This window comes from Myiozetetes cayanensis, unplaced genomic scaffold, assembly GCF_022539395.1.
Source record: "Myiozetetes cayanensis isolate MyiCay16 unplaced genomic scaffold, myiCay2020 scf1, whole genome shotgun sequence".
Lineage (NCBI taxonomy): Eukaryota > Metazoa > Chordata > Aves > Passeriformes > Tyrannidae > Myiozetetes > Myiozetetes cayanensis.
Window position 1 is genome coordinate 60415329 of NW_026086604.1, and position 14861 is coordinate 60430189.

Genomic DNA, 14861 nt, shown 5'->3' on the forward strand with positions numbered 1-14861 from the left:
AGGAAGCACGCGGAGTGATTTCTTCAAGGAAGGGGTTGTTAAACATTGAAACGGGGCTGCCCAGGGAGGCGGTGGAGTCACCATCCCTGGAGGTGTTTCAGGGAAGACTGGACGTGTGGCACTCAGTGCCGCGGTGTGTTTGACAGGGGGCGTTCGGTCATGGCTTGAACTCGATGGTCTCAGAGGTCTTTTCCAGACTAATTGATTCTGTGATTCTGTCAGGGTGCCACACGTGGATAAGCTGCTAATCACGCAGTACCTTCAGATCCCTGTGAAAGCGCCTTTGCCCGTCAGAGGAGAAGGGAAAGTCCCCACTTAGCCCACTGTCGGTCTCTCCATGCGTTGCCTGGACCCCGCGGTGCTGGAAACACATCCCCAGGAAAGGGATGTGTCCAGGAGCGCGGTGTGGCCGCGGCTTGGATGCAGCTCGCCACGGCCTCCCCTGGCTCAGGAGAGCCGCCTGCTTTGGATTTAATGTATATGTAAGAGAAAAATATGATGCTTTTCAGAAGACAAGTGCTTATGAAATTAGCACTGGATTGTCGGATCCGGTGGGAAATGTGGACGACACGAGGTGCCTCCTGGGGACTGGGTTGTTAGCTGGGTTTGTGTAGGGGTTGCCATAGCAGCTGCCAGCAACACCAAGTGCCCAGGCAGACCGCAGGCTTTAAAACCTGCTTGACACTAATCAAATGCCTTGGTCGACACTCTGTGCCCAGCACTTCTCAGCCGGACCTGCAGCTGCCGTCTAAGAAGGAGCTTAACCTGTCCCTCAACACGTGAGTTCCCACCTGCAGTAGCTTGATTGGAGAGAAATAGTTATGCAATTAGAAATAAAGTTTTGATAACAGGCAACCTTAGAGGAGCTTTTATCATTTTGAAATCTGCTTAGATCTTCTCTTTTTTAATCACTGACCAAAAGTAGAGAATTGGTTTTTTCCTTTTCTTGCTAGTCTGATACTGATGCTGTAACAGGGATAAAAATACTGAAAGTGTGGTTATTACGATGTTACATTGTCCGGTCATTTTTTGTTGATTTTAGGTTAAGTTTTTTGTGCTGGTGCAGATGGAGGAGACAGTGGGAGGTGAGACCGAGTTAGGGGGAAGAGTCGAGCCTAGTTCCTCTCCTGGTCCCTCTGCACAGCAGGAATCAGAACAACTGAGAGGAACACAGCTTTCTTCCGAACCTCATATTGATCTCTGTCCACCTCTTGTTACTATAAAAAAAGGTAAGGGAGAAAATAATAATTACTTCATATTGGCTTTGTATGGAAAAGAAATCAAGGAGCAAAGTGAGAAACCAATTATTAAGTAGCGTATTTATATATGCTGGGTGGGTACGTGCTGTTCTGAATGTGCCAGAGCAGGGACTGCAATGTGCAGATTTCAGCTTTATAAATAAATAAATAAATATGTACATATAAATAAACAAATGGATATATGCTTTTGACATTCTCCTGTTGGGAAATTTTTGTTGTACCTCTTGAGGTGGATCAAACACATATTTGTGCTGAAATATATGTAAAAAAAAATAAACAATGCATTGGACAGTCTTAACACCATAACTGATTCTTTAAGAAGTCTGCAAAGATGCTTGATGAAATAATTCCTTATACACACTTATATGCACTTGAATCAGTATGGAACAGCTCAGCCCAGCCTTGGGTCTGTCCCCCAGAAACAGCTCTGCTACCCAAAGGTAGACTCTAAGCCTGGCATTCCAGGATGGCTACAAGACAATGCTGTGGCTGTTTCTTATCTCAACACCAGGGGAAACTGTACTCCCTTACAGGGAGTTGTTCTGCCTCTGGCATTCCTACTTCAAGCCAGCTTAACACCTCCTTCACTGGGGCCCTTTTGTTCTTCATGCCAGGTCATTCCTGGGTTACAAATTACTGCTGCTGAGAGGTTAAAATTTAAATTTCCCCTTCACTCCTGTAAGATCCTCCAATAGAAGCTGTTGAAGTGCAGGCTGACTGAGCAGAAAGTGAGATGGATTGGAAACTGAACAGACAAGCTCAGAGGGTGGTGATCAGCAGCACAAAGTCCAGCAGGAGCCCAGAAGGCAGTGGTGTACCCCAGGGGTCAATACTGGGTCCAGTCCTGTTCAACATCTTCATTTATGATCCAGATGATGGGCCAGAGGGTAACCTCAGCAAGGGTTCTGATGGCACATAAATGGGAGGGATGGCCAATACACCTGAGGGTTGTGCTGCCCTCCAGAGGGACCTCCAGAGGCTGAAGAGAAGGGCTGACAGGAACCTCAGGCAGTTCAACAAGAGGAAGGGAAAATTCCTGCAGCTGGGGATGAACAAGCCCATGCAACATCAGAAGTTGAGGGCCGAACACCTGGAAAAGAGATCGACAGGAAAGAACCTGAGAGTCCCTGTGGACACCCAAGTTGAACATGAGCTGGCAATGGGTCCTTATGGCAAAGAAGGCTGATGATGCTGTGGGCTGGATGAGGAGTATCGCCAACAGTTAAGGAGGGTGATCCATCCTCTCCACTCAGCAATGGTAAGGCCTTACCTGGAGTACAGAGTCCAGTTTTAGGCTCCCCAGTACAAGAGAGACATGGATATACTGGAGAGAGTCCGGTGAAGGCCATGAAGATGATGAAGGCACCGGAGCACTTCTTCAGTGAGAAAAGGCTGATGGAGCTGAGTCTGAGGGGTGTCTTTTCTATGCATATAAATACCTGAAGGGAGGGTGTAAAGAACAGGGAGTCAGGCTCTCTGCGGTGGTGTCCAATGACAGCATCAGAGGCAGTGGCATAAAGTGAAACACAGGAGGTTCTCTCTGAGCATCAGGAAACACGTTTGCATTGTGAGGGTGACTGAGTACTGGCACAGGTCGCCCAGGGAGTTTATGGGGTCTCCATCCTTGGAGATTTTCAAAAGTCATATGGAAATGGTCCTGGGCAACTGGCAGCAAGTAACCCCACTTGAGCAGGGGAAACTTCTAGGGATCCCTTCCAATTTCAACTATTTTATGATTCTGTGAATAATACGTTTTAATTAGGGGAAAAGAGATACAATCTGTAAGAAAATTTATAAGGAAATCAGTGCTATTAGAATTTCAGTTTTATCATATATTTAGAACAGATTAAACAGTAATTAATGAAAGTTTAGTGAGCTGCTCATTAGCATTACTGCATGCTCCACTGATGATCCTATTTGCTGCTAATGATGGGACATAAATATCGTATTTGGAGAAATAAAATGGACTGAAAGCAAGATGTAGAAATTACAAATAGCATTGTTCAATGCTTTAAAATAATCATCTTTTTGAAGCTAATTAAAACAGTATTTCTGTTAAGGAGAGATAAAGCAATATTTAGGAATGCTTTGTAATTAAAGTTTTAAAAAGAGAAATGGCAGCTGACTGGAGATAAGTTATTGTACTTAGTATTAGGAAAACATAAATATTCTTACTTGTTCCTCAAATTACTAAAAATATTCAAATCCTAATTTATAAAGAAAAACCCAAAAGCATGCAATACTTTTTAAAAATAAGTTAAAGGGCTTCCAAAGCTCTTAAGGAGACTTAAACAATCAGCAGAACATAATGACATGCACTAAGATAGTTTCATGCCCTAATGATATGTGTCCTGGTTTTTTTGCAAATATTGTCAATCTTTATTCTTCACATACACCATGAGCTCAAGTTGTCTTGCAAGTCTCTGCAAGTAGCAAGTTTGTCAGAAATACATGAGACTGACAATGAGAATTTATAGAAAGAAGTAACAGAAAAGGAGTAACTGGGTGACAGTAAGAGGTGTGAAAAGTGAGAGTATTTCAGAGTCTCTATTTTTTCCAGAACTGATTTCTTCAAGCTAGTACCTTATATTGTTTTTTCTTACCTCTTTTGCTATCTGTAGGCATTGTTTGAAATTGAGATATAGGTCATTATATGACATCTTTTCCTCCAGATGGCTTCTAAGGCAAAGAAGCTGCTGTGGCACATGTTTTTTAATGTTCCTTTCGTGTCTCGTTTCCCCAGCTTAGAAGAGGTTAGCCAGCAAATATGAAGACACAACACCGCAGGTCTTGTAAATGCATTTGTTGTGCATACACCTGAATAATTAGAACTTGTCATTTCTCTTAATTAGACACAGAAAGTAAATACCATAGACGTGGAGGGAACCTGAAGACAAAGAGCACTGGACTAGGATCTCCTGTCACAGAATCCCCTTTGACTGCTGTTCTTCCGGCAAGTGTTTTAATTCTAAAATAGTTGGTGACTCAGATACCTTTTGTTTGCTGAATTTTCTTCTATACAGGTTTTTCTTGCAGTCTTCACTGACAAAAGCTTGGTCTACTACTTAACTGTGCTGGATTTCTTTGGTCTCTGTTAATTGCAAGACAAAAAGAATAGTGAACCACTAAAAGGTGTCTACAGTGCCTACACTGACTTTCTCTGCTACAATGTCTGTTGCTGGAATTTTGGTTTCTTTGATGTATTTTTTTCCATCATCCGCTGATATAGCCATTTCTTTGCCAGGATGAAAATTAATATTTTTTAAGAATACCTGAATAAGGTCATACTGCATATGCAAAGAAGGCATATGCAAAGTAAGAGAGCCAGCTGTTGATATAGAAGCCAGAGGTGATAAAAGACTGACATAGATGAGTTGGGACCAACACGGTGAATAAGAAAAGATGTAGCTTTTAAACACACCAGAAGGGTACTGACCCACAACTACAGGTATTCAAGCATTCTTTGTATCTCCCAGTCTCAAAGAAATGCAGATAGATACAAGTAATGTAAAACATCTAGAGTCTGGGATAAGACCAAATGGTAGGAGCCAAAGGTGGAAATTGGACACCTTTTTGTTTTTTTAATCCAAGAGTAGTATTGATTGTTGCAATTCCTAGTTTAGAGTACTGGTAAGATGGCATAATTTATCTTTGTTTTATCTCCAGTGAAAATTGTGAGGTACAGACACACTCTAGACATATCCAAACCCCAGATACTCATGTCAGTGGGAACTGTGTGTAAGGGGAAATGATCAGTGTGGTGACTTTTGTATCCAAATCTTTAGTTTTTCATATAGCCTCTGAAGATTTTCTGTTGACTTAAAAATGTTACTCACTATATCTATTTTCAGTATTGTTCACACTGATTTGAAGGTTTTGAAAGATCCTTTTTCTACATGAATTTCCTTCTTTATCATTGTGCTGCTACCTTTATATGACCTGCACGTTCATCATCAATCATATATTTGTTTATGTGGTGACTGATTTTATAGTGATTTGTTTTATTTATTTCCTTTAGGACAATAACTTGATATTATATATTAAAATGCTGGCAGTATAGAGATAGATCTGGTACCAAATCTGGAATACAGACATAGAACAGTTTGGAAGCTGGATTCACAAAGCTGAGATCTGAATTAGTGCCTTAACAGTGCTGGATTTGTATTGTGACTTTAGCCTGGATCCATATCTGGTTCTGAGGTCCTGATCTGAAGTTTCACATCTGCAGTTTCCATAGCAGCAGCTTTATACTGAGAAATGATTTTGGCCTAACAGGTTCATTATTAGTGTTCTTTTCCCTATGCTCTCCTTAGATGTAATTTTTTATGTTCATGCATGAAGTAGTTTATGAAACCAACTTAAAGATCAACAATATGAAATACAATCCTTAACTGAGGAAAAATAATCCCTCTATAACAAACTTTTATTTTCTAGACAACTGTTAAGAAAAGCGTAGCGCTTTCCAGTGAAAGTAGAAAAGAACTAGCTGAGCAAGCCAAAGTAACTAAAGAAGAGAGAAGTGCTCAGATAGATGGAAGACACAAGTATTTGATATCAAGATTAGCAGATGGGATAGGCTTGAGTGAGCAGCAAGTGGAGGAAGCCATTATTTCTGATGACAAGGTAAATATGAATTAAATTATTATTGCAAAAGTATTTCCAAAATTTTCAGTCTTTTGAAACCACTTCACAATTAACTACAATTTTTTTTTATTTTCTTTTTTTTAGTTTCAACTTATAGAACAATTCTTTGTCCCTAGTGGACTTAAAAAGTTGCTCTTCTTTTACCAAGATATAATGCAGGTAGGTTTCCATTATTACTTCTGCAAAAGCAAAGTTGCATTGTTTTTAAAAATAAATCACATGACTGTTACAAAATTCAGAAAATCTTAACAGATTCTTTTTTTTTTTTTTTTTTTTGCTGTCCATGCCAGTGTGGCAAGAACTTGAATCTCATTGTTTAGATACTGCCATCCTGGCTTACATGAAAATGGGAGGGTGCCCTGTGACATGATTTGATACTGTTCTTGTTTTCACAAAAGAAACTTAAAAATGGCCAAGTAGATAAAAATCCAGACTTCAAAAGGGATAAAGGTAATTGAGACAAAGTGTTCACAGTATTCAGAGTTTAAAATACTAGATTAGCTAGCATAAGTATTATAGGAATGGGAGAGCTGTCTGTGTAAGAACTATTACATCTTCTTTTGGTTTGAAATGCACCAGCTCTACAATGGACAAAGCAGTTGTTCAAGAGAGTGAAAAATGATGCAATTTCTTTCTAAATTAAGATGGCTTCATATTCAGGTCTGTCCCATTCTGCAGCAAATAAGCTTCGAAAACTAAGACTAGAAATAAGGCAGTTGAGGTCTTCAAGCTGTATTTTTCTCCCTTTAAGTTTTGAAAAGGAGCAACCTCTGCATAAAGAGCAAAATAATCTGTTCAGCTTCCACTGAGTGTGTGATATCAGAAGGTGCCAAGTGACCTTGACAATTGTCTAACACAACTGTTGTGGGCTTTCAGAACTTCAGAAGTCCTTCATTAGTCCTTTCAGATTATGCCATTGAGGAGCCATGATAGGGAGAGCTGACTCACTATGCGGTGGTATTTTAGGCTAGTTGAGGAGAAAAACTGATTAATATGCTGGATCATCAGCTAAATGCAAGAATGAATTACAGAATCATTATAACCTAGATAAATTAAAAGAACTTTTGAGTGTTACTGGAATTGCTTAGAGACTTTGCAAAGCACAGAATGAGCTCAGCTGTCAAAACAGTTTAATCAGTTTTTCGTTTCACTGGGACTGTGCATGCACATTTCTAGGATGAATGTGTTATTCTCTGACTTAAATCAAGATGAAACTGAAAATCTTGACATTGTTTTCCTTAACTGACAAGTCAGAAATAAATGCCCAGCCTGGGTTAAATGAAACGTTTCATTGCTGCATTTGCTGCTTTTAATTTTGTTTTATTTTGACCTTTTTACTCATTAAAAAATTAATTGATGAGAATTCTGTTTCAGAAGCAGCATAGCATAAAAATAAATGTTTCTCATGGAAAGTATGAATGCCATCTCTAGCATCTTCCACCCCATTCTGATGAGGGAAGAGAGCTCATTAATTTGACTGTTCAGTCAACAGTTTGAGTTCAAACATATTGGAGAATTGCAGATTACTCAAGGGCAGTGTTATACATGCTTGCCCTGTTCTTATCCATTTTGACCATTCTTGGAGAAAAATATGGGCCAGGGCAGACCACTGACCTGATAAGTAGGCATGTTTGTACCAAGATTTATCAAAACTCCTTTCTTTGCTGCTTCTCATCTCTCTTTTTGTTTTACCAGCTTAGGTGCTTGATGTTCTCTAGAAACTGTGAATAAGGTTCAGTAGATGCTGATTTGGGGTGGAAGTGGGGAGCCATCACTGTATATCATCCATCACACATTTAGTATAGCAGGAGCTGAACACTCGACTTTTTTGGAATAAGACTCTCTTCAAATTTAAAGAGAAATATACCTACAGACTTTGTCCACGTAATTTTCTATCACATTCTTCCAGTTTTCAACAGATTATTTTCCAAAATGCATGACACAAAGTTAGAAGGAAGCAGATCTTTATTAGGCTAAACATTTTTCTTGCTTCAAAGAGAAGAGATTGTAGATACAGCTCAATGGAGAGGGACCAGTGGCAGCAAGGCTTCTCAGAGAGGAAGTTTTTCAGTGATGTATGGTTAAAGAAATGGGCAGAAAGCTAAACTTCTTTGCATTGTTGGAAGGATCTAGCTGACAGTATTGCTTGTGAATCCCACTCACAAGTACATTACGATGCTGCAGATCAGGCACATGACTCTTTCTACAAAACATCCAGTTGGTTTTCACAGAGGAAGTTGCTCTAGGAAACATTGCAGATTTAATTTCATTATATTTTCTGAGACTTTTCTCCCTTCTTATTTGAATTTTTTTTCCCTGAAAGAATGGGGCTATGAAACTGTTTACTGGGGACTGTGAGATTCATGCAAAGCTTATTCTTCAGAGAAAGCCAACCTTGTGATTTCTACCTGGGAGTTACTAACTGAATCAGAATGACCTTTTTTATAATTTACATATTCAAATGGACAGAGTGTTTGTATTATATAATTTTTATTTTATTAACCTCTTATTTATAATTTTGCTAGCAAAAGTCAAATGCATCATTGAGGTCAGATGGGTCAACGAACAGTTTGCCTCAGAAGAAGTTATTTATTACCATGGGTTCCACTGAGGTATGGCTGAAAAAATTGATTAGATGACATTTAAAAAGAAAAATATTGAGAAAGCATGACAGTTGTGTGGTGTTATACAATGGTTTGTAATTCTTGGATAGATATTTAAAGATATAGTCACTGTTCTCATAATGCAGGATCTCCCAACATTTCTTGAGCTGAGGTTGGCACTCATCAGTAAAGAAGTAGTGATTTGACTACCTGAGAGGAGAGCAGGTCAAAAATTGTTAAAATTGTTAAAAATTTTTTTAAAAAATTACATATCCTAACTTTTTTTTTAAATGATTGCATGTTAAGTATTTTCCAGTGCTCGTGCTCTTCTAGTTTAAAAGTGCAGTTCTTCAGTGGTTTCATATGTCCTTGCATATAATAATACTGGACATTATTCCAAAAATACCTTTAGTAAATGCTTATATTCCATTCAAATTGTTACAACAACCTCCTTACTATAATGTCTAAGCATTATTCACCAGCGTATTCAGAGTAGCCATTAAGATTTCTGACTAATTTTCTTTCGTTCCGTCTCTTTTGGGGGAAATTTGGTATTCCGTATACAATTTTCTTTGAATAAGGCCTGGTGATGTTTTGGGTTTTTGTTTCTTTCTTTTTGTTGTTGGCCCCAAAGAGGTTATATTAGCATTGTAATGTTGGAAAAGACATAGCTGAAGAATTCTCTCTTGCTTTCAGGAAAAAGTGACATTCATTCCCCTGCCAGTTGGACCAACTGGAATGGCTTTTCAAATTCATTACAGTTGAGTTGTTATTAGGTTTAATAGATTTAAAATAAGCATTGTTCAGGTACTGATTTGAAACTTTTATATTACTTCAGTCCATCAAAACAATGATAGTGCATGTTAAAAGGTATTTGGATGGAACTTTTTAGCAAGTTTCCCTTTTTTTTAAGTTCCCTTTTAAAAGAAATTAAATAAATTTGTGGTCTGAGTATTTAAGAAAAGAACTTTAAATGTTTGAAAGCTGAGGATATCTGTGGATTTTTTCAGTAAATTTATGTTGGCTGATTCAGAAAGAGATTAGACAGTCTCATGGATAGGTCCATAAATGCATTCTAAAATGACTAGACAAGAATATGTCATGTAACAGCTCCCATACAACAATTGCAGGTGGTCAGGGAATACAGGAAGGATGGACCCCAGGAAACAGCCTAACTCACAAGCTCTCCCTGAACTGCATTTTCTTAGAAGAGGTGCAATACTGAACTGATCTGTCCAGAAGGGCATTTTTTATGTTCTTATGTCAGACAGAGAAAACCCAGTATTTTGTTTGAGATGGGAATATTTTAAAACATCCTGCAAACAATTCACTACCTTTTTGAGAAATTAATACTTATGGTTTTGGTTTTAACGTATCTTTAAGTTTCAAGTAAATTACTTTTACTGTATTAATGTATTCTTTTTAACTGTATTAATTTTGTCCTTTTTACAGAACTTTACAGGAACTTGTGCATTTTTCCTAAGGACATCAGATGAAGTTATAACTGCATCAAATGTCTCTCGGGTCAGTCCAAAATCATGCTGTATTTACTGTGTACTTAATATTTTCTAAGACCTTTTTTCTCTCAACTGGAGCCAGAAGTAGGGAATGCTTTCATGAAAATGTCTAGTTCTATGTTTAACAGAAGTTCTTTTGCATGTGAATAAGTATCTGTGATAAAGTAAAATTCTAATGATTTAAAAATTAGATACTGGAATATTATTAAAAACAAGATTTTAATAAAAATTCCTCATTAATTAGTCATTAAAATATAAATTTTAATGGCAATAAGGAATAAAGACATAAACCGTGAGATTTTATTTTAAGTAATGATCCTAAATTATGGAAATGCTGCACTCAAACTGTATCTTTTAGACTTTTAAAATAAAGATGATACTTGAAAGTAATTAATGGAAGGTTTTCCAACCCTCTGTAGCTTCTTTTGTATAAGAAATATGCTGTAACAACCTTTCTGACTTTTAGAAGTTGGGAAATATTTGCAGAAGATCATCCAAATACTAACATCTGAGAATAAACATTAAAGAAATAGTCTTCAGTTGCCTACCTTGGTGCCTTCTCTCTGCAGTTCTCTTGTGATCACCTGCTTTTGACAGGGGCTGCCACGTATCTTCGTCAAACTTCATTCATTATGTAGGGCAATATTTTTAGGTGCTATAGAATGTAAAGCAAATTTTGGTTTGTCCCAAAGAGCTATGTAGGAACAGCTGGAAGGAGAGCCTGAGAACCCCCTAGAAATACATGCATTTATCCCCTATTTCTCAAGAAGAATAGTTGAATCTTCGTCAACCATTGGAAAGAAATGGATTAGCTAGTATATTGCCCTTGTCACAGAGATTCAGAAGTCTAAATTTTCCCCATCTCCCCTTCCCCGCAACAAATGTAAACACTGTCATATGGGAGAAATTAGCATTATCAAAAGCATCTGAAGGGGAAAAATCGAGGATAGTTAATTGCCCTTCTGTTGCTTCCTTCTGCTATTTTCTTGGCCCACCCTCTTGCAGAAGGAAGTAGTTTAGGAGCACTTTCTCATTAACAGTCTTGTGGGCATTACCTCCCAGGGAACATGTTCAGACATGCAAAGAAACCTGGTCTTCCTCATAAGCACTTCTTCAAGCAGAATGATGCCTTGATTGTCATCTGTAATTTCTTTGCTTTAGGAGAAAAATCTTTCTACCCTCTTTTACTCTAGTGGGATTATAATGATGTAGTATTGTTAGGACATAGTATTTCACACATGCGTAGTAAATAAATGTCTTAAATGCAGTTCTTTTACATGCCAGTGGAGAACTTGGAAGAAAAATCTAGTGAAATTAATGACCAAGATAGCCGAGAGTGTAAAAGCCTCTACAAAAAGCCATTTGTAGTCACCATTTGTAAAACACTCTGGAATCACTGTCTTTGCACAGGTCAAAGTTGGGAGTAGAAGCTTCCAGGGCAGAACTTAGTACACTTGTCCCCATATCAGTGAAGCCATTATGATGAAGGCAAAATCAATGTATGTTTGTGCAGTTCAGAAGTTCTGAATGAGACTCCCTTTCTGAAAAAGAGGCATACCCAGAGCCAAAGTGGCTGGTCAGTAGAGGTAGTAGAAAGCACACAGCCCATGTTCAGAATGTATACATTGGTATGCAAAATGCTGGTAACAGAAAAGCCAACGAAGCACAAGTTGATACTGTATGGGAAAAAAACTGCAATCCCTCACTTCTTCCAATTTATGCTTTGTGTTCTGCAGTAAAACTCCACCCGTCAGTATTGTCTTTCTCTTTCACCAGCTTCAGCAATTTATTGTTTCTTGCTTCACATTAAAGAGATTAGGATAGGATAGAATAAAATAGAATATTTCAGTTGGAAGGGACCTACAATGACCATCTTGTCCAACTGCCTGTCCACTTCAGGGCTGACCAAAAGTTAAAGCATATTGTTAATGGCATTGTCCAAATGTGTCTTAAACTCAGGTGGGCTTGGGACATCACCTGCCTCTCTAGCAAGCCTGTTCCAGTGTTTGCCCTCTCAGTAAAGGAGTGCTTCCTAAGCTCATTAACAATGAACTTGTGAGAACTGTGCAACCAAGAAAGGCATTTCTTGCCTGATAGGTTTTTAGTCCTTTCTTAGGCATTTCTGATAGATGGAAGGTGTTCCTGTAAATGAGAAACATAGATATGTAATTGTGTTAAGATTAATTAATGCATTGATATATGTTATATGTTTAATTTTAATTGGTTGCTGGAGAGTTGCTACAGTTTGGGACTGACTTTGCTGGTGAGTCAAACTTAAGAGCAAGTCTTGGAATTTTGGTTGAATTTTAGTTTCTCTCCAATCCAAATTTGGTATCTGGGGAGCAATATCCTCATGGAACCTACATAGTTATGGACTATCATATGTCTGCCATGTATCTGAATTTCACTCCAATAGTGTAATGCTGCAGAAGTTTATACGCACTCTGCTAATTTTTGTTTCTTCCTGAAGGAGGTAAATTTTGGTATGCTTGATTGCCCAAATGGAAATACCCTTCAAGGCCTGGAATTTTTCTTGACCCAGATCATGATACCAGCACTTAAATCCCAACAGGTAATAAAATACCCTAATATTTTCTTTTTTTTTTTTTTTTTTCTCAAGAATATGTGGAATTAAGGCATGTGGCTGCTGCAGTTCTGTTTGTGCATCAGTTGGACGTAGAATAAAGAATAGAAGAAGACATAAGACTAATACAGGCCTTTTGGGCTGTTATGCAATTTGTATAAAAAAGTTTGAAATTCATGTAGTCATTGTTTATTTTCAAGCAGTAGCACCAACTGTAATTATTACAATAAAGGAGAGCATAACATAGCAATCATACTAAGGTAAAACTGTGATGACTTTATTGAAACTAGATTAATCCTGGATTGAAAGAAGTGTCAAGCCCTTCTGGCAGCATGGGGGGTCAGTTCATGACTTTGTTTTAGACCGTGGACAGCAAGCACTGTATCACAGCCAGAATATCCAGCTTCTTTACGTTGTCCTTATTCTGTGGAACTCACAAAGCATCACAGTTGGTTCAGTTTCCTCTGGAAGTACATGTTCAGAGGTGGGAAATATAAAGAAGCTCAGTGTCTGTCAAAAATGATGGTGTTGTGTGCTATTACCATATGCTGTCATTTTCTCTCACCCAGGAGGAGAGATTAGAATCTGTTTTCTCTGTTCAGAAAGACAAAAATCAAGCTAAAAATACAATTCAGTGTGAAGTCAGTGAGAGCAGGGAGACATTTTTATTTCTTAGACCCTTTTACTACTTTGTCTCCTTGTCTAATAGAATAATTAAATAAAGGCACACTATAAAGATGAGTGTATTTTAAATGGCATGATGATAAATCTTTATATACTGCCATGAATAAGAAATATCTTTCTAATGAAAAATACCTTTTGTGATCAAAAACCAAAAGAAAGTATGACCCTCGTTTTATTTTTTTTTTTAATTCATAAATCATAAAATAATCAGAACTGGGGAGCTGTGAAAGAAGGCTTGAAGAACAGCCAGATACAGGACTTTCTGTATGCAGTGGATAAATTTGTGGGTACTTTGTCATCATCAAGACAGAATATAGAAGATAAAATTCAGCTCACAAAAGTGGATATTGATATTTATGTCAGCAACTTACAGAACCCATCTGACTACATAACTGCAGGTGAGTAATTCATACACCAAAGCAAACACAGTGGTGCTGTTTAAAAAATAAATGTTTTGTCATTAGTAAAAATTTACTTTGAAGTATTAATTCATCTTCCCGAGCTGTATACATTTTTCTTCTTACTCTTGCTGGGTTTCTGACTTTATAATCATAAAATCATCAATCATTTACCCATCCTTTAATTCATAGTTCTTAAAGAATTAGGTAATTGCTTGATATATCATGTAAGCAACTGCCTTTGTCCCTCCTAGTTTGCTGACCAAGTAGTTGCTGAGTGAAACTATCTACTAGTTTGTGTACTATTCACTCTTTCGATACTGGGAATACCCTACCCGATATCAAGTCTGACTCTGTGAATAAAAACCTAGTATACAAAATATACAAAAATACAAAAAGATGTGTGTATAAAAATTTTATATATAATATATGTTAATGTAAGAAAAAGAGTAGTTATGTGTCTTTCAACAATAGCTTTCCACGATGTCTTATCAGTATTTTCAGAGAGAAATAATGCCAAACCAGTCAATACTTTGCAGTCCTTCTCAACCCTCCATTAGCCTAAGGCATGACACCTTCCACAGAACTACTGACCTTAAGATTAGATAATAATGGACAAGTTCTTTAGATCCGTTTAGTAGCACAAGCTCCACGAGTCCTAAATATAATGTACCAAGTGACTTGGAGTCTTTCAGCTGCTAGGGCAATCTAAAAGATATGCTGACTTTACCATCTAGTGGGTTTTTGTGTTTAGTAATGGCATCTGTTATGGGATGCTTTTAATGTGGAATAGACTGCAGTGGCAGAAAGAGAGAAGTATGAAGTAAGCCTTTACTTATGAAATACAAGCAGAAAAATATACACATAGTTAATGCATTTCTTGGACCTATGAAACTTGATTCTCCCCAAACCCTATTGCTGTATTTTGGTTTTCTATATAAACTGCCTATATTTTTAACTGTTCCCACTGTAAAGGATATGCAATAGTAACAGAGTAGATAGATACAAGTTTTATATGTGTGCTTCTTGTTGTCACAGTCTTTATATTTTCCTGTTGTTGGTCAGTCATTCCAATATACTCAGTTTACATAGTCTCAGATTATGTTTTGCAATTTTACATCTGTAGTTTAAAATTCTGTGTTTATTTCCTGGTGCTTATAAGACTGTCCAAT

The 14861-nt window shown here is 37.6% G+C and overlaps 1 protein-coding gene across 1 annotated transcript in view; it reads left to right on the forward strand.

The window, feature by feature from the left end:
* The first annotated feature begins 736 nt into the window (after nucleotides 1-736).
* Nucleotides 737-14861, forward strand: part of LOC126642910 (dynein axonemal heavy chain 5-like) — a 154754-nt gene continuing 140629 nt past the window's right edge. Inside the window, 9 exon segments of the mRNA XM_050320941.1 lie at nucleotides 737-779; nucleotides 1043-1229; nucleotides 4112-4212; nucleotides 5694-5882; nucleotides 5988-6062; nucleotides 8429-8515; nucleotides 9959-10030; nucleotides 12494-12595; nucleotides 13503-13689. Of these exon segments, the coding sequence (XP_050176898.1) occupies nucleotides 1067-1229; nucleotides 4112-4212; nucleotides 5694-5882; nucleotides 5988-6062; nucleotides 8429-8515; nucleotides 9959-10030; nucleotides 12494-12595; nucleotides 13503-13689 (976 nt within the window). The 5' untranslated portion in view covers nucleotides 737-779; nucleotides 1043-1066.